The 19,859-nt window shown below is 33.2% G+C and overlaps 5 protein-coding genes across 6 annotated transcripts; 3 read left to right on the forward strand and 2 right to left on the reverse strand.

Annotated features, from left to right (window-relative positions):
* Positions 1 to 5,275: 5,275 nt before the first annotated feature.
* Positions 5,276 to 6,735, reverse strand: LOC115698805 (uncharacterized). Its single transcript, XM_030625991.2, has one exon. The coding sequence runs from the start codon at positions 6,254 to 6,256 to the stop codon at positions 5,318 to 5,320; it is 939 nt and encodes a 312-aa protein (XP_030481851.1). The 5' UTR covers positions 6,257 to 6,735; the 3' UTR covers positions 5,276 to 5,317.
* A 641-nt stretch (positions 6,736 to 7,376) lies between these two features.
* Positions 7,377 to 10,941, reverse strand: LOC115698666 (uncharacterized membrane protein At3g27390). Its single transcript, XM_030625799.2, has 10 exons — positions 10,661 to 10,941; positions 10,361 to 10,469; positions 10,042 to 10,234; positions 9,524 to 9,660; positions 9,138 to 9,426; positions 8,899 to 9,005; positions 8,548 to 8,743; positions 8,268 to 8,463; positions 7,935 to 8,175; positions 7,377 to 7,828 (listed from the first exon to the last, which is right to left on the reverse strand). The coding sequence occupies exons 1-10, from the start codon at positions 10,752 to 10,754 to the stop codon at positions 7,606 to 7,608; spliced, it is 1,785 nt and encodes a 594-aa protein (XP_030481659.1). The 5' UTR covers positions 10,755 to 10,941; the 3' UTR covers positions 7,377 to 7,605.
* A 176-nt stretch (positions 10,942 to 11,117) lies between these two features.
* On the forward strand, positions 11,118 to 13,285 carry LOC133030269 (uncharacterized). 2 transcript variants are annotated; one of them, XM_061102829.1, is made up of 3 exons: positions 11,118 to 12,248; positions 12,366 to 12,434; positions 13,067 to 13,285. In XM_061102829.1, exons 1-3 carry the CDS (start codon positions 12,012 to 12,014, stop codon positions 13,253 to 13,255), a joined length of 495 nt encoding a protein of 164 aa, XP_060958812.1. In that variant the 5' UTR covers positions 11,118 to 12,011; the 3' UTR covers positions 13,256 to 13,285. The 2 variants fall into 2 exon arrangements, with proteins under 2 accessions (XP_060958812.1, XP_060958813.1); XM_061102830.1 differs by lacking the exon at positions 13,067 to 13,285 and having other exon boundaries at positions 12,366 to 12,795.
* A 185-nt stretch (positions 13,286 to 13,470) lies between these two features.
* LOC133030562 (uncharacterized) lies at positions 13,471 to 14,546 on the forward strand. The gene is made up of 4 exons (XM_061103350.1): positions 13,471 to 13,526; positions 13,688 to 14,093; positions 14,201 to 14,383; positions 14,484 to 14,546. The coding sequence occupies exons 1-4, from the start codon at positions 13,471 to 13,473 to the stop codon at positions 14,544 to 14,546; spliced, it is 708 nt and encodes a 235-aa protein (XP_060959333.1).
* On the forward strand, positions 14,470 to 16,322 carry LOC133030268 (uncharacterized). Its single transcript, XM_061102828.1, has 5 exons — positions 14,470 to 14,818; positions 15,163 to 15,246; positions 15,338 to 15,430; positions 15,530 to 15,828; positions 15,923 to 16,322. The coding sequence occupies exons 1-5, from the start codon at positions 14,600 to 14,602 to the stop codon at positions 16,062 to 16,064; spliced, it is 837 nt and encodes a 278-aa protein (XP_060958811.1). The 5' UTR covers positions 14,470 to 14,599; the 3' UTR covers positions 16,065 to 16,322.
* Positions 16,323 to 19,859: the final 3,537 nt, after the last annotated feature.

Here is a 19,859-nt window from a genome sequence, read left to right on the forward strand (position 1 = left end):
TATAAAATTATACTTAGATAGATTCGAAAATAAATAAAATTATTTTCCATCTTAGTATTAATTTTCAATAAATTTTATGAAAATTACTTAATTGAAGTTGTGCCAAAATTAATTAAAATTAATTTCAACTCAAATTTAATTTTTTTTTTTAATAAATATACATGACTAAATTCAAAATCTAATGTATTTAAAAAAAATATATGTTCGGAATTACATAAAATAAATCCTAAAAAATTATTCTAATTTATGTTGGTCTAAAATTATTAAATTAATTTATAACATAAATATAATTTTTCAATTTAATTAAATTTCTTGAAAAAAAATATCTAATATTTAAGTATCTTGAATAAAATTAATTTAAATATTAATTTTTTATTTAATGAAATATATATAAAAAATTGTTGGGTTTTATGCCCTAAATAAAACTCATTTCAATATAATCAGATTTACTTATTAATATAGATCAGAAATAACATTTAATGTTGCATGGTTCACATGATTTATTTCATGATTATATGTACATAATGTATAAATTCATCTGAAACCCTTTTCACATACTTGATCCTGTTTATTGTGTCGTCAACACATTGGAAAGTAAACATGACTATGTGAATAAAGTTTCCTAGATTTATCAGACATAGGGTTTTACTGATATGATAATCTACAACAAGAGTTTACTTGTATTTGGAGAAATACTATGTTCTTTCTAGAACACTGGTTAAAGTAAAGCTCAGGTTGGATGCATGGAGTATGCATCGGAAGGGACCGATATTGAACTTTGACTTAGATTTATTAAACTTACCGTAATATCTATTCAAGTCAATATCGCCTAGTTGATCCTAGATCAAATGATCTTAATCCTGATATGATTAGGCTCAATCTCGAGAGGCTATTCGTGTTCTTTGATTTGTTAGTTAAGCCTACTTTTAGGTCAGGGTGATACGTACATTTTGGGAACACGGTAGTGCAATTGAGTGGGAGCACTATCATAAACATGGAATCTATAGCTTCTATCTGGCGAATAGTAAGCAAAGGATGATCTCCTTCGAGCTTGACCAAACGAACATAAATGTTGGAGTACTCATTTCACATAAGCTGAAATATCATTTATACGGGGTCAAGTGTTTTAAGGAATAAATACATTGTAGGGTGTAACGGTAATTTAATCCCTTTACAGTGTAGATCATTCATATAGAGGATCAATGATCAAATTAGGATTATAACAATGGATAACTAATGATGCATCTATATGGTGGAACATATAGAGCATTCTATATACTGAGAGTGCAATTCTAAGTTCTATGCGTGGATTCAACGAAGAATTAATAAGTTAGTGAATTTTAGTGCTAAATTCTTGATCTACTTATTGGAAGCTCGGTTATATAGACCCACGGTCCCCGCACTAGTTGAGATAATATTGCTTGTAAGACCCATGTATTTGGTTTTGATTAATCAATTATAATTCTCAAATTAGACTATGTCTATTTGTGAAATTTTCACTAAGTAAGGGCAAAATTGTAAAGAAAGAGTTTATAGGGGCATAATTGTTCATTATGATACTTTGTATGATTCAATTAATAAATATGATAAATGACAATATTATTTAATAATTATTTATAGTTATTAAATAGTTAGAATTGGCATTTAAATGGTTGAATTAGAAAATTGGCGTTTTTGAGAAAATCAGATGCAGAAAAGGTAAAACTGCAAAATTGCAAAAAGTAAGGCCCAAATCCACTAGCATAGGGCCTGCCACTTTTGTAGGAAATTTAAACTGATATTTTCATTATTTTAATGCCAAATAATTCAAACCTAACCCTAGTGGAATGCTATAAATAGATAGTGAAGGCTTCAGGAAAATTACACTAAAATTTCTACACTTTTCATTTGACACTTTCTGAATCAGAAAAACCTGAGCCTTCTCTCTCCCTATCTTTGGCCGAACCCACTCCCTCTTTCTTCTTCCTTAAATTTCGAAAATCCTTAGTGTATGAGTAGTGCCCACACACAGCAAGTGATACCTCAATCATAGTGAGGAAGATCGTGAAGAAAGACTTTCAGCAAAAAGGAGTTTCAGCATCAAAGATTCAGAGAAAGAGATCCAGGTTCAGATATTGATAATGCTCTGCTACAGAAAGGAATCAAGGGCTAGATATCTGAACGGAAGGAGTCATATTATTCCGCTGCACCCAATGTAAGGTTTCCTAAACTTTATATGTGTTTATTTCATCGTTTTAGAAAGTTCATATTTAGGATGTTAATAAACATACTTGTGAGTAGATCTAAGATCCTGGTAAAATAATTTCCAACAAAAATACCAAAAGTCTATTCAGAAAACAACTATCTAGATATTTCATAAACTAATTATTATTTTCTATTTTATAATATAATATATTTTAGTCTATTCATTTTAATAAATCATTAATGACTTTTTAATTAAATTGATCTAAAATTAATTAAATAATCAATTTTCAACTTTCATCTATTTTTTTTAAATTTCAAAATATATGCATTTAAAAAAATACAATTCAAAACTTATTAAAAAGTAATTAATAACATAAATTAAAATATATCTTGAAAATTATTCTAGTTTAAATTGATCTGAAATAAAATTTTTAACTTAAATATAATTTTCTATTTAATTAAAGGGAGAGAAACGAGAAAATTTGAAAAAAAAAGAGTTAGTTACAAAAAGAAAGTTTGTTAAAAAACAATCACATACCTATAAGTATACGACTTTCTTAAAACACCTAGTTGCTATAATGATATTTCAGCAAACTAATTTAATAATTGAAATAAGCGTCCTATCATAAAGGTTGCCACACTAGTGATATCCAATACCACCATAAAATGTTATATGGCTATTAGTGAAATTAAATTTGAGGTCTTACATATTAAATTTAATAATTATTTTTTTTTAAAAAATGCTAATTATTCATAAGATGCCACTTCGTAGTAGAATCGGATACCACTGGTGTAATTATAGTACAAGGTGGTGCTTCATCCCAAAGAAGAGTGCACCGTGCACCGATGTACTTGGCATCCAAGAAAATTTTTTAGTCCATTTTTTCTTATTGTCGTGTACATTGTAGTTATTTAAGGACATCTCTAATAAAATGCTATAAAGATAGTGTATAAGTATTTTTTAGAAATAATTGCATATTAACACGTTCATTTAAAATTATTTAGGAATTTTTTGTCAGCTTTTTTATTAATGTTAATACCGGAATGGGCATACCAAGACTATTGTTCATTGTTTTTGTGTTTTCTTTCTCTCTCTTTCTCATTTCACGCACTACACATCAACATGTTCTTTTTTGTCTTTTTCTCCATTCACACGCACGCATATCACCATTTTTTTTTTCTTTTTCAACTTGTTTTTTTTTTATTTTCTGAGGCTTTTCAATTTTACAACATTTCTTACATTATATTGTTGATATTAAAAAAATAATTTCTCTTCCTTTTGTTTATATATTAAATAAATTACTAAAAAATATATATTTTTTTTATTTTTATATTTGTAGATTATATAAAAATATTTTAATAAGTTTATAAAATAAGTTGTAAATAAATTAAATAGTATCTACAACATCATATGAGTTACATTAAAAAAAATAAAGTAACCTTAAGGTATCTTAAACAATAAAATAACATAATATAGTCTAAAATTATAAAAAAGAAACAAAAAAGTTTCTTTTAATATTAATCGTCCTTTTATATTTCTCACATATTAAAATGATTATTTTATTATTTATATATGTTACAATTCTGAAATAAATTTTTTAATGAAAAAGTAACCAATTGATATCTTATTTAAATCAAAAGCAACTAAATGATTGCTTTTTTCAAAACTCCCAAAAAGCAAAAATTTTTGGAAACGAGATTTTTCCAGTTTTTTCTATTTTCGGTAATTATTTTAAATTTTGGTATGTAAGCTGACGTGGCACAACGGTATTTGTGCAAATAATTTTCTTAAAGGTATTTTTATAAATAAAATCATTTTTAGGTATAATATTAAAAAAACCCCTATTTTTTAACCTATATTCATAAAATTGAACTCCAATAGTAGTGTATAGTGTGGTTTAAATTTGGCACATATTAAGAGTTGTGCCAAATTTAGGACAAAAATATAGTATGCTCAGAATTTTACACTATAATAAATATCACTTTTTTTATTTATTATTTTGCCACTCATTAATGTAATTAATAACTTTTTTACATTAAAAAGAACAAATTAATACGATTAATCAATTGATAATACATACTGTCTTCAGTCATCTGTGAGGGGTTTCAACAGCAGTCGTCTTCAGTCGTCTGTGAGGGGTTCAAGAGTAGTCGTCTGATGAGAGTGGTTCGGTTCGGCTCAACAATTGCAACTCATTCGTGGGATAGAGTCAAGTTAGAAACAAATAGCTTGGCGTGTGTCCAAGCGATTTAGAGCGGTATTTTTATACCTTCAAAGTTTGGTCTAATTGTTCAAGATGTTCGAAATTTGCTTTTGGCTTTATCTTTTGTTGATTTGTGTTTTGTAAAACGATCTACAAATAAGTTAGCTCATTGGCAAGAGACTCTTATTTCTCTACAAATCGTGTGCTTCAGTTGGAGGAATGTTCCTCTGAAGTGCGTTCTATTGTTTTGAACGAATTTATTAATTAATAGATCTTATGATTTTTATTCAAAAAAAAAAAAAATAACTTTTTTACATTTTATTTATATATTTAATAAAATTTTATACATTTCCAATCAAAATTTAATGTTTTTGTTAATTTTTTGTACACATCTGTACCAAAAATAAAGTTAATTTCTATAAAATTTAGGTCAAATATAATATAGACTTATTTTTGAGCCAGAACGAGCACAAAATTTATACCATTAATTAGAGATGGTCTAAGATTATCTTGTAAAATTTTAAAAATTTTAAAATAATTTATAATATAAAATGTAATGTTAAAATAATATATTTTACTCGTATATAAAATAAAAAAGATACTCGTACAATAAAGACTGTTTGAACTTTATTTTCATCCTGTTAATTTTTTCTAAATTTTGCAAATTACATGATATTTTAATAACTACAAAAAAAAAAAAAAAAAAAAAAACCTGTACCACAGAATTTTCCAATAATTTTTTTCTATGTATAAAATACTGTATATAAATTCTGAGTCTTAAATAAAAAATAAAAAATTCTTTACAAGTTACAACTTTGTTTAGTTAGTAACAAAAGGGGCTTCCACGTTTAATATTTTGTTGTATAAACAAACACCCACCCACCCACAAAGTAAGATCAAATTCAAATAATTTCTCTTTCTTCTTCTTTTCACTCAATTTTCCAAGCATGAAGAAAAAGACAAAACTCACTGGTATTGGAGTTACTAATGGTGGAATAATACAAGCTTCCGTTTTCACTCCCATGCCCACTATCTTCCATCTCACTCTCCTCAATCTCTGCAATCCCTGGTTTGAAGATGAACAACCCATGTCCATTCCCAGGACTCCCAAACAACCAATCATGCACATCCCAAAACACCTGAACCGTCTGACTATTCCCATTCCCACCCACCACCACTGTCTGATTCCCTCGAAACTTCCATTGAAGGTTCTTCACATGGATTACCACGATCCCATCCACGCTGATCCACATCTCCGGATCTTTAGGCCCCGCCGTTGAACTCTCAACTACGATCTCGTGAGCCTTCTTTCTCTCGTCGAATTTCGCTCGCGTCGAGAAAGTTCTCTTCGCGAACACGTTCTCCTTCTTGTAGAACAGAACCGCGTCGATTAGCGCTGGCCGCGATTTCGTCCTCTTGTATGCTTTCTTCTTGATATCGCCGATTAAGAGCACCACCTCATCGTCGCATATCAATGCTACGTAGAAATCGGTGCAGGGTTCCGGTCCGGCAGAGAATTTCGCTGATCGGAGATCCCAGTATACGTCGATGGAGTTATTGGATTCGATCTCGAACGATTTGAAACCTTTCTTACTCCAGAAATGCCAAGGTTTGAGGTCGATTTTGCAGGTATGGCAATGGAAATCGCCGTCTATGCTCTGGATGGCGATGTTGAAGAAATGGCTCATCAGGTTTTTGCACCAGGTCACCGTTACCTTCCGCCAGTAGCCGGAGATATTGGCCATGTAAACGCAGGTCACCGTGCTCTGTGCCGTTCTCGAGGTAATCGGTTCATCTGTGATTTTCTCTGCTAATGGTGGCGCCTGGTTCAACGAGTGATGACCTCGTAATGACCGACTAAACGACATCGTTTTATGTTCATACAGATTTCCTTATGCTATCTGCTCTGAAATTTACAACAGAAAAAAAAAAAAAAAAGAAAAGAAAAGAAAAACTGAAAGGCTTGATGATTTTTTTCTTTAAATATTTGTATTAACTCCTCATAAAATCTCTTTATTGAAGAAGAACCTGATAAGATTTGGAACCTAGAAGAACAATGAGAGACTCAGAAAGAAGATTTTTGACCTTTGATGTTGAAACTTGGAAAATGAAATTTTATTTTCTCTTTTTCTTTTTCTTTTAGTTTTTGTGTCATAAAAATATGAAGTTAGTTATTTAGAGGGAAAATTCTATATTGAGGTTGTAAATAAATAGGACTCCGAAACAGAAGGGAGTAGAAAATTTTATATTTATATTTTAATTAATATTGATTTATTGTATTTTGTACACAGCTGTTTGATTTTCTACTCTTGAATATGAAACTGTTTTTTTTGTATGCCATTTTGGGTTAAATATCAGTGGTTCCCATACGTATTTGAATTAAATAAAATAACTGAATACTTATCTCATTTTATTCGTAAATTGATATAAAATCAAGTCATTTTATTTAGACTTTAGAATTGTTTTATTGATAATGATGATTCAGTGGTGCAATCCCAATTTATCATATTAAAAATATATACGTTCATGAGAGATAAAAGAAGGAATCAAATTCGATATTTGACTTGGTTGGTTTATTCTTATCCATATTGTCTAAAACTCAATTTAATATCATTATATCATTCTCAAAAGATGTAAATCCAAATTTAAATTAAACTGTTGATTGAGATAATTCCATTTTACGAAAGAAAACAAAAAGCAGACGTAATATAAACTGTGGAGGTTGTTTCTTGTTTTACTGTTCCTGTTTAGACCTGAAGAAATAGGGTTGTTATGATTAGTTATTGTTGAGTTGGTCAAGTAGGTATTTCAGTTAAGATTCTCCTTGGCATACGAGACTTGTAATTGTATAAAAAAATACCCACGCCCAGAGAAGGGAGCACTGCAAAAATGGCTGTGGAGAGAGAAAAATGCTCCTGTTGGAATCGATTTCTGGTGGTTCACCAGGTGTTCTTTTATCTTTGTTGATTGTTTTAGTTTTTCACAACATTTCTTATAAATTTTCTTCAATCTCTATATCCCCATAATTTTCAATGTACATGTCTCAGAAAGAAAGAAAGAAACAAGGAAAGAGTGGTAACATTTCGATTACAAGGCTAAAATTCTGAACCCAAGTTTTCATGTTCAATCTCAGAGACCCGAAACTGGACGTCCTGTTCTTTTCAAACAAACGGCAAATGGAAATGGTATTCCTTAGCAACACGAAGGTCATTCTTCATCAAACTATATCTACATTGTTGTTCTTGTACTCAGTTGCACTGTTTTGAGTTTGGTCTCTCAGAATTAAGCTCCCGTTTCCATTTTTGGGTTCGAAGATGACTCCCATGTGGTTGGCTGATGCACTATCTTGAAGTGCTTCCAAATATAACAACTTCACTAGATTCCTAAATCTGCGCCTGAATGTCGGTATGCGAGAAATTGACCCAACAAGACCCTGCAGTCTGGTAAAAAAAAATATGCATGTTTTAAGCTTATAGAGAATAAGGACTTACAATACCAGCAATCCAAACTCCTGAGCTAATTAAGAAGTGGCTAACCTTGACTTACCTTCTAATTATAGCTTGTAATTGAGCTCTTTTAACGTTATCAGTGGAAGGGAAGCAAGTTCTGTCCCACTCCTCAGGTTTATCATTTTTGCCTCTCATAAGCAATTCTTTCAGACAGTTTTCTTCATTCTCATGCAACTGGAGAGCCTTTATTTGCTCTTTCATGATCAACAGGGGTCCAATGAACCACTCAAACACCTTGTCTTTGGGTCCATTTCTCCTCGTCAGCTCCACATCATCAGCTTGTGATTCGATTAAACATAAATAAGTAAATCATGATCTGAACAGAAATCAACATTAATGAGCAACGGACAAGTTAAAGTAAGGTACATACAGATCATTAACCCAGATGAGTGGCACTTTGCTGATCTAAGCAGACATTGTAATATAGACCAAGCAGGCAGTTTCACGCTTAACTTCTTACAATCACCCGTTAAAATGCATTCTCCGATGTCCTTGAGACTTACCAAACCATCGCGAATAAGTATCCTGCCATTCACCTCACAAGATTTAAATAGCCAGTCCCACACCTGACATTAAAAAATCAGAAGTATTATTTTCACATGTACACAGAAAAAAAAATATTGATTTTCTGTATCTTGGAGTGTCCTTGCCTGCATTGGTTTATACTGTTGAATTGCCCATTTCAATGTTCTTGAACCTTCTGAAACAAGTTTTGAAGTGAGTGAGCCCTCTCTCTCTAGTTTTGAGGTGATTGAATCATCCTTTCCATTTTTTGCTTCTTTGTTGCGGTTGTCATCTAGCTTGTCTCCGACCGAACCAGAGTTAACGTCTCTACTGTACTTAGGCCTGGCTGTCACAAGCAAATCTTATTAGTAAAATCCAAAAACAGAATAATAGGCATTCTATTGTGAGATGTACAAATTGTTTATTAGATCATTCTTCATCTCAACAGGAGTTGTAACCAAAAATTGACAACACACAATAATAATACAACCGTGTACCTCGGGAGGCAGGATCCCTCTTTCAAGTAGAGCAAATCATTTACATATTCATCAAACAAGGAGACCACCGATATGACAAATGCAAGTCCCAGACAAAGTGAGTCTTCCTGGAAAATTTGTCTAACTTTTAAGATAAATTTTCATACGAATACTGACAGAACCTAACAACATAACAATAACATTCAAAACTAAGATAATTAACTCTATAAATAGACAACAAAAGATGCTTCTTAGCAGACCTGATGAACAACAACTCCACTGTATAGCCCCAGAAAGAAGCTAGAGACAATAGCACCCATCACTGCTCCAACAACAGCCAGAGGCCATAAGATAATGGCAAGGCCAGCAAATGGTACACACACCGTCTCTAAGAAAGGCCCTTCTCTGCCAATCAAATCTTCTAAAAGCCTCTTCCAACCTTTAAACAACATGTATGGACTTTTCCACAAAGCAACGGCTGTAATCAAAGGGACATCTACTGCGACACCAATCAAGCAGACTAACAAACAGCTTGGCAATTTTGAGACACTATCATAGAACAAATAACATATCTAGAGGTTTTACTTCCACGTTTCAAGTTCTTGTAAACAAATCAAATGAAATGAAATAAAATAGAATTTCTTACTTGATCTCCATTGGCTTTTCATCCTCAGGTATTTGAGCAATTAATTCATCCATGTAGGAGAAATAAGAGTGGAAGCAAAAATCTATTAAATCTAGAACCACAATGCAGCTTCCCTTGATAGTAGACCAACAACCATCCTGGTAGAAAAGAGAGCTCATGATTGTGCTTCTAAAAAGCCTTATTATGATCATCTGGCATGAATTCGCTTAATAATACAAGATTAGAAGCAACTATTCAACTTTTGCTGATGATGGTGGGATGGCCAAGCAAAATGAAAATCTACACTTTTACTACTTATGTTATGTATAAATCCTACTATAGACCATCCAAAGCCATAACAGAGAAACTTACAACTAAATACAATTTGTGTAAGACCCTTAAACTAATCACATTATATCTCAGTAACCATAGGTTGTCAGTCAAATGTCAATTTGTATAGTGTTAGCTTCGGTAACCAAACTATACTTCTAGCAAAGAAAGAAAGAACATAGTATTAAAAAAAAGAAAAAGAAACATACAGCAAAGCAGTGGAAGAATTTTTCACTGAAGTTATGACCCTTAGCCTCAAATGTAGCAATAAGAGGAGCAAAAACACCATACCCAACTCCACCCAAAACACTTGCAACAATCCCAATACATGGCCAGAGGACTGAAGGGACTGGCAGTAATACCAAAGCAAGAACCTTCAGAACCATCCCAAGTCTCTTGCTCCTGAAATTATTAGGACAACGTCACAAACAACTTTGCGACTCTCATACTAACATTAACATAAACATTTAAAATGATGAAAAAAAAAAGAAAAAGAAAAAAGAAATATGAGAAGAGAAGCTCACTGACTTTGCCACACAGTAATAAGTCCAGATAAAATGAGCAGGCCAAAGACCAATTATCACAGCTGAATTCCCAACCACAATGATAGCTACCACGATTGGCCCTATTATTGCAGCTGAAACGCAACATAGAAAATAACTCAAAAAACAGTTTGGCTATCTCACATCAATCCATACCAAGAAAAAAGCAAACGAAAAGAATCCACTACAGGTGTAATGTAAACTACACCATCATTTTCCAAAGAAATATATGAAAGTAAAGTAGTGAAAAGATACGAAAGATGGTAAAATTTAGATAGGTACGTACCTTTGAGGAGGCCAAGTGTGAAAAGCAATAAGAAGAAAGGCAAGAATGAGATGAAGCTCCATAGGCCGGCCAGAAACCCCTGTGGAACCTCCATTAGAGGTGGGTATGAAAATAATGTAGTGGCAGTCTGGCAAGAGTTGAAGAGAGAGGGAAATTGGTTGTTTGATAATGGAAATTGAGGAAGTACAAAATTTTTGTGGGGGTTAACAAGTGTCCATAAAGGAGAGAGTGTTGAAACGAAGGGGGGGTTACGTGGAGAGTTTAGATGATTGAGATGGACACGTGGCTACCAGGGAACTCGAATACCGTGATGTTGTATCTGCCACGGGCAGTTGGGACAGCAACTCGCCGCCCCTCCTCTTGTTTGCTAATTGCTCTCTCCTCACTTTTTTTATTTTGGCGGGAATATGCACTTTCTACTTCTTCTTCTTAGTTCTTTTCCACTCCATTTCTCGTTATTTTAATATTTTCAGTTTCTACAAGGTATTTTTGTGGGCTGTATATATACCCTATGCAGATGTTACTGGCCCCACACGTATTTGTGAGGAGATCGTATATATTTCTTAAAAAAAAAAATACTTTGCTTCTCTATGATGTTTAAAAACGTGTATGATCCTTAAATCAAAATTTTCGGTTGTTAAACTAATTAAAATTTAACACCTCAATTAATTTTTTATTTTTTAAAAAATTAAAATTCTAATAAAATTAATAAAATTAGTTAACATATTTAATATAAATTAAATTAATTTATACTTAAACTTTGACAAATTTAACAGGGTAAGAGACATCAATTTTTAACAGGTGATCATGATCTTGATTCATGATCCTTTGGAAAAACCCCACTAAAGTATGGCTAGAAGTAATGCAGAGGATAGTAAACCATGACTGTTGACCGTTCAAATCAACTCTTGAGTCTGTGTCCTTTTTTTTATTATTATTAATTTTTTTTCCCTTAATTGAATCTGTGTCTTCTATTCTATTAAATTTAGAGATTTTTACACCTCATGTCAAAATTGACATCTTTTTTACATTTTTATCAATACACGGTTTTTTAAACTTTTTTAACTTTTACATTTTTCAATTTTACTTTTCAAAAAGTTTCATAATTACAAAATTACCTTTTCCCTTCTTCCTTACACACGTACACGCACGCCACCTCATAACTCCTTTTTTATTTTTTTTTTTTGAATTTTTCATTTCTCTGATTCTTCCACTCTTCAAACCGTAGCTTCCCACGATCACCATTCTCAAGCCCTAACCCATTTCTTCTTCCCACGATCACCTTCTCCAAGCCCTCACCCACGTTTTCCTCAACCTACATTGTCATCCTCCACTATTTTTTTCTATATAAATGGCAACCACTAGAAGTGGTTCGAAATCACCATCTCCGGCGAAGAAAGTTTCTAAAAAATCGAAGAAGGCTCCAGCTGTTACTTCCAAAGTCGAACCTAAAATGGGGTTAAAAAAAATTGCTAAAAATTTAGTGGCTGATGTTCCAGAGACATCGGCCTCTAAGAAAAGAGCCCTTCCTGTTAAAGTAGATGCTCCTAAGACTAAGAGAGCAAAAATTTCCAAGTCTGCACGCGATGTAAGTTTCTCTTTGTTGTTTTTAAATTTTTCTTTAGTTTTTTTCTGGTTGTTTTATTTCTGGTTTCCTCATTTTCCTCATTTGATGATTTAAAGTTTTCCCCATTTTTTGTTCTAGGTTTCCTCAGATTCCGATTTTGAGGATGAAGTGCATGGTGAGGACCAAAAGCCCAAAGTTAAATCAAAGGTAATTTAAATTTGCTTGGTTTCATTTTATTGTGTTAATTTTTACATGAGCTTTTTAGGTCACTGGTTTAGGTGTTTATTAGGATGTTTTTATGTTTTTTTTGTGTTCTTTATGTATTTCTGTCCTGTATTGTGGTTGATGTTGTTTTGTTGTTTTTATTCAGTTGTTGTTTGGTTGTTGAAAAAAAACCCAGTTCAATTCGTATTTTGTCACAGTTTTGAGTTGCTTTTCCCCATTGGTTGGTTATATGTTTTTTGTGAATTTGTTTTCGGTTGTTTTACACACTATTGGTATTGAAAAGCATTTTACTAATTTCAATTGCAACCAGATCTTTCAGTTTATTCTTTAGTTTTGTATATGTTTATTGTCGAGTTTTCTCGGTTGTTTGTCACACTACTATTTTCGACTACCATTTTCGAAATTTCATAACAACGAGTTTGTACAGTGTTGTTTTATTTTAGTTGTTTATGTTTTTTTGAAAGTTGTTTATCTCTTACATTTATCATACTGTAAGGGTTTAGGAAAACGTTGTTTTTAGGTTTTTTATCGTCGTAATTTGGTTACTACATTTTCATATATTCATTGTTATTGTATCTAAGATTTGTTGCTTTTGTTTTTCTTTTTTGTTGCAGGTCCATGCTAGGACCTCAGTGAAGGTTGAAGGATTTGACCTACCAAAGAAAAATCCTGCTAAGGTGTCTTTTTTTAAAAAAAAAAAATATTATTTTTATTATTTGTTTTCTATTTTTTTTTTAGTTTTTTTTGTTTTTGTCCTGATTTATTTTGTTTATATTGCTACAGGAATGGGATTATATATATGACCAGAAGAATCTGTTCATTGCTAAAGCCTTTTCCACTCGCTACTTTCCAGTGATAGAGAACATTAAATCTTGTCTTTCGGATGTACGGCTTGAAATCTTTTCAAAAACTGTTTTGGTCATTTCCTTGACCTTCCCGAGTTTAAAGTTCAACCCCAAGTGTTTCATGGGTTGTTGCTCGAGAGGTTCGGCAACCTAATGATGCCGAGTTGTGGGTTATGATACGCGGTGTTAGGCTTAGGTTTAGCATTGAGGAATTTGCATTGATTATTGGGTTAGGCTGTGAAGGTATTTGTAGTGTCTTAGATTTTAAGCAAGAGGTTAATAGTCTTTGTGAAAGATATTGGCCAACTTCGTCCTCTATCACTAAGGAATACGGTAGGGAATGTTTTACCACCAAGAGGTGGGGTGATTCGATGAGGATGCTTTGTGAAGTTGGCGAGTTTTGTATTTCGTGGAGTGGTTCTTGCTTAGTGGCACTAAGCATAAAAATGTACCCAAGTCTATTTTAGATGTTGTAGATAGTGGGAGGTACAATGAATTTGCTTGGGGCCGGAGTTCTTTTGAATTGACTATTTCCTCATTGAAGGGTAAGCTTGATAGTTGGGTTGACGGGGTTAGGAAGGCAAAGAGTTCGGGAAAGAGGCCGAGTGTTTTTTACACTCTGATTGGTTGTCCTCATGTTCTACAAGTTTGGTTCTACGAGTGTTGTAAGTACATGAAAGGTAAGTACTGCCAAAAGGAAAGCTCTCGTATTCCAAGGATCACTCAGTGGACATGCAATAGTCAACCTACTTTCAAAGTTTTGAAGACTACTATCTTTGATGTTTCCAAAGATAAGGTATATCTGTTTGTTGTAATTTGGTTTTTCAGTAGTTGTTTTTGTGTTGTTTTTTATTATTATTAATCTTTATAATTGAAATTTTAATTTTGGTGTTTTTTGGTCAGCTGCAACTTTCAAATATGAGGCCCACGGCTGGTGAGTTCAAAGCTTTGAGCGAAGCGGTTTCAAGTTCGACACCGACTTCAACTCTTACAAGAGTCTTCCTGTCCCCGAAGAGCCAACTCGTTGCTCGAGTGACATTTACGTCAAGCTTGAGGCCTTTTCTCGAGAAATTTCATGGGTTGGAGGTCAAGATCGATTCGTTGCATACTTCCCAACGAAGATTTCATCCGATTTGGTTGAGTTGAAAGAGTTTGTGTACGCACGGTTGTTTCTTTTGGTGCTCAGATGGCTTCAATGCAGACACAGTTTTCTACTGTTTTTGCCGATTCCTATGCCAAGGTATTTTAGTTTTTCAATAGTTGTTTTTCGGTTTTTTTTAAGTTGTTTTATACTAATTTAATATGTCATTTCAATATAGGAAAAAGGCAGTGACTCTTCCAATTTTTGATTTAAATGAATCTGAAGAAACTGATGAAAATGAAGAAGAGAATGTTATGGGTGATGACGAAGGGGAGGGTAGTGAAGGTGAAGAGAAGGATGATCAACCCGATGAAGATTCTGACTCAAAAGAAAAAAATGATAATGGCAGTGATGATGATGCCACTGATAGTGAGGAGAAGGTAGATAAGTAGACAATGTAACTAGGTTTTAGTTACTTTGTGTGGTTTATTTTGTTGTAAGTCCGTTTTAGGTAGTGCTCTTGTAATTCTATGTTATTGTTATGTCTCTTGTTGTGTTTTATTTTTCAGAAATTTGCAACTATTTTCAGACTATTTATTTGTATTTATTATGTTATTTATATGGCTGTGTTTGTAGATTTTGTTGTTCGGAATTTATTGTTGGTCTTATTATTTTACTTGTTGTTTTTATTTTGTTATGTAGTTTTTTTTAAGTTGTTCAAGTACTTCACAAAAAATAACTTCACTTTTTTCCATTTTCTTTTTCCTTTATTTTCTGTATCAAGAATTTCGTTGATTTCAATGACGGCCCTACTCAAATAGATGTTGAGGCTACTGTTCAGTCCGGGGTAAAAGCAGTTGAGCTTATGGTAATGTTGCTTTTGTGTTGTTTTTTGGTTGTGTAAAGGTTGTTATTTTTTAACCATGCTCTAATTCCTTTTTAATACCATATTTAAACAGATGTCTTCAGATGGAATTGGTGGTGATCCTTGTAAACAGATTTCAGTTTCTGAAAATGTTGAGGTTACGGATCGTCGTCTTGTTTGTTTTGAGGTATATTTTTTTTTTTTTTTGGTTGTTTTTTAGTTTCTTCATACTTTTTGTGTTTAACACTGTCTATTTTCTTTCATTTTTGTGGAAAAAATATATTAGATGGGTGCAACAGGTCTCAATGTTGATTCTAACATTGAACTTGAAGATGACCCAATTCCCGTTGAAGAAACTCCTCTTGTTGACAAGAGGAAATCTAAGAAACCCATAGCGCTGACGTCTCCGTTTATGGAGTATGACTCTTCCATTTCTAGTTCTAAAGATGGTTACGGTTATGGAGTTGTTAAGTATGTGGCTGGGTTGTGTCCTCTCGATGATAAGATTGGTGAAGATGTAGAACATAAAGACGAGATTGATTTTGACTTGTGGCTTGGTGAAGGACGCCGATCGAAGAAAGATCCGTAAGTGTTTATTTTCAGCACCTTTGTTGTTTTTTTGTATTTTTTCTTTTTTACTTTACTATTTATGTTTCACTTTTTTTTTTAAAAATGTTAGGCATGATAAGGAGAAGGTTTACTTGAAGGGTAAGGATAAGATTGTTCCCCCTTTTCGTTTTGGCGTGGAAGATGTTGCAACCAAGATGTGGTTCCACAAGCTTGCATATCCTGGCCAATGTTTGACTAATTACGTAAGTTAATTTATTTTTTCTTTTGATTTTTTTCAAAAATTTCAGTCTATAGTTTTATTCATGTTGTTTGTTGGTTGTTTTTAAGTTGTTGAAATATAATTCATTTTCTGATTTTCCAACATTTATCATTTTTTATTGTTCAGCATCTGGACATCATTTTTTACTATCTACGTAAAAAAGGAAAGTATGCAAAGGAGCCAAAGGTTAAGTTCACAACCACCGATTGCTTATTCTTCAAAACCATTCATGCTTTGTATGAAAAATTTATTGCACGAAAAAAAATCTTTCTTTGATAATCGCACTTGACATGCCATTGCTGATTATATAAGAGGTAGAAAAATGTTATGTGGTTCCCCTTGGCATTTGTGCGATCATGTTTTCTTTATCATCCATATGGAGACTGAATCACATTGGATTCTTGGTCGATTGAATATTGAGGAAAGGCGTGTGTACATGTACAACTCCTTGTCGACTGCTATGAAAGATAGTCTCGCCATCAAAGCTTGTCGGCCCATTTGCGGTGTTGTTGCCCCACTTTTTTGCTTTGTTTGATGAGTTCAAAAAGGAAAACAAACCGATTTGTTTAGACCCTTTCGAAGTTGTTAAGGTTGATGGTTTGCCTCAACAAACCTCTAAGTAAGTTGTTTTTATTTTTTATTTTCAAATGTTTTTAAAATTTGTAATGTTATTTTCCTTTTCTAAGTTTTTCTCGTCGTTGTTTTTTGGTTGTTTTGCGGTATTTGTGGTTGTTTCGTTGCATCGTTCGCCGAATACTTTATTGATATGAAACCGATTCCTCCCATATTTGATGTTGAGAAACACCGTGATAGGCTTGTCGTGTTGTTCTATAAGTATGCTCGCATGAAAGAAGTGGAATTTATTGATAGTGAAGATGAGGCTCCTCCAAAGGGTCCAAAGAAGAATTTGTCTTAGTTATCTATTGGTTGTTGTTGGAAATACTACTTTTTTTTTTATGTAGCTTTTGTTTTTTCTATTACCAGATTATGTTCATAATCATAGACAAGTTGTTGTTTCTATCATGTTTTTTTCTTAATTGGAATTGGTTTTTAATTTGTTCATATTTTTGGATTTTTAATCTTTATATTTACTCTTACTCATGACAGCATACTATTAACAACCTTATTACAACCATCTGATAAACAACTAAATTGCATTTGTAATCACTTTATGTAGTTTATTTTTCCTTCTTATTAATTTCAACCTTCTTCCACTCATTTAATTAGTTATCTATAATATTTGATGTTCTTTTGTATATTAATGATAATAATACCAATTCCCTATTATCAATATCTCTCCACATAAAAAATCACAATAAAAAAATGTATGTAACAACCAATCGTAATATGCAGTATGTGTTTTCTAAATGTTTTAATATAGTTGTTTTTTGGTTGATGTGTAGTTGTTTCCACTTCTATGCTGTAATTCTTCTGTGGTCTTTTTGTTATGTCCCTTTTGTCCACACTTGCCACACTTGTTTTGTTTCTTTGTTTCCGAAGCGGCTGCCATTCTTCTTTTCCTCGGCCTTCCGTACTTGATTCTCTCCTTTGGAGGCAACACTATGATTTCTTCAAAAATGCGGAAGTTCCCATTCTCTTACGTTTCCAACTGGGTATACTGTTTCTTCATATGTTTGCAGCCATGCTTTTGATGTGTAGTATTGTGCACAGTAGTTGTATGTGTTTATGTTCAAGTCCTTCATGACGGCGACTGCATGGTTACATGGCATTTCATCTTTTTGAAATCTATTGCATGTGCACGTCTTCTCCTTCAAGTTTACTATTCTTGTTCTGTATTCATCTATCACCTCAAACAGTGTTACGGTTTCTTTGGTTTCACCTGCAAGTTTTAAACCAACTTTAAAACAACCAAACAACTATGCAAACACAACTGTTTTAATTTTACTTTATGCGAACGATAATCCGAACTTACTGTTAGTCGCAATGACTGTACATAGTTCCCTATGAGTTTTTTCTCAGATGATGGTGTCAGCCTTGTTGTGCATTTTTGTGCCTCCTTTCTATTATTGTATGTCCACTCTTGCATTTGTGCCCTCGAAGCACTCCATTAATGTTGTCACCGGTGTTTCCCTTGTCGCTAAATTTGCCGAGTTCGGTGCCTCGGCCTATGTTTGATGTCATGGTAGAGTACCTACAATTTGGACGAGTTTCGTCATAGTTCTACTTTTGGAAAAAAAAACTCCAACGCAACGCAAAAACAACGCAAATACAACGCTATAAATAGGTGAACATATCATTAATTTTATCCTCCTTATTAGTTTTCACCGTTGTTTTCTCGAATGATACCTTGACCATTTTTCATGGCCAATTTTCTCCAGTACGGTCTTATGCGCTTATCCAAGTTGTCTAGCTCCCTCATATGGAATTCAAACTCCATTTCGTGTAAGCTTTTGCACTCGCAAAGAATGGCACTACGAAATGCTTTGCATTTTTCTTGAATTTTGTTTTGAGGTTCGACAAGAGGTGGAAGATGCGGTAGCCATGTGTTATTTCAGGGAACACTTTCCTAGTTGCTTTGATGATGCTTTCATGTCTGTCTGATATTAGGCATTGACATTCTCGAACCCCGAATGCTTCTCTTATTTTTTTTAAGAACCACTCCCACGATTTATCGTTCTCAGAATCAACTATGCAGTATGCTAGTGGAAAAATTTTAGATTCTGCATCTTGTGTGTTGGCAGTGAGCAACGTGCCTCCATACGCGGCCTGTAGGAATGTACCGTCTACCACGATGATTGGTTTGCGGTTTGGCCAACCTTTTATAGCGGCATTCAATGCAACAAATGCATATTTGAAACTCGTCATCATCATCTTTCTCTATGTCTATTAATGTTCCTGAATTTTAATCAAACAGGATTGTTTCAAACAACATGTACTCAACGAAATAACAACTCAAAAACAACTGTTTTTCCACAAATATTATCAAAGTAAAATTTTTAAATTTTTTTTTACTCGGATTTGTTTTCCGTAGCATGTACAGGTATCTAGGCAAGAGATTGTACGACTCTTTAGCATTTCCATGTACTGGGTTTGTGCTCGCTCTTTACTACGCCATGCTTTCATGTAATTCATCTTTATTCCGTATTTGTCTTTCATTTCGTCTTTATGTCTCAGTGGCTGCACTTTGTTTTCGTGTTCAAGAATTTTGGTTTTACAAAGTCTGCTATCAACTTTGATGTAGCTTGTCGTTGATCTCCAAATCTTATTGTAATCGCACATGTGTGTTCTTCTTCGTAGCTCCTTATTATGAATGTTTACGTGTTTCCATTTTTTGTAGCCTTTAAACTCCATTTGCAGTTTGTGTCCAAACACACTATGTTGTATTCTTTTGTGCAAGATTTCACTACTTTGTATTGAAATGTCTTCTTGATTGCAAAGTAGCATAGTGTACTTATCAATGTTTCTTTGTCCTTGTAAATTTGCCCCTTCTCTATTGTTTCATGTCGTTTGTCATTGATGATCATCATTTCTGTGTTGTCCACTTCCTCTTCTTCTTCCTGGTTGTTTTCTAGTTGCTGTACCATTTCTGCAGCCACAAGCTTTGCGTAGTCGGTGAAGTCAAAATCTTCATCTACTGCTGTAGTTTTTTCTCTGTTGTTGTCTGGTTGTTGTATGGTTGATTCTGATGACACTGTTATCGTTTCTAGGAAAAATGCATCAACTTCACCGGATCCCATCGTCTGCTTGAGATAGTTGTTGCTTGGAAGTTGTTGCCGTGTTGTTTCCAGTGTTGCCGCAAGTCTTCACTTGTCTTTGCGTAGTTCTC

This window comes from Cannabis sativa, chromosome 8 (genome assembly GCF_029168945.1).
Source record: "Cannabis sativa cultivar Pink pepper isolate KNU-18-1 chromosome 8, ASM2916894v1, whole genome shotgun sequence".
Lineage (NCBI taxonomy): Eukaryota > Viridiplantae > Streptophyta > Magnoliopsida > Rosales > Cannabaceae > Cannabis > Cannabis sativa.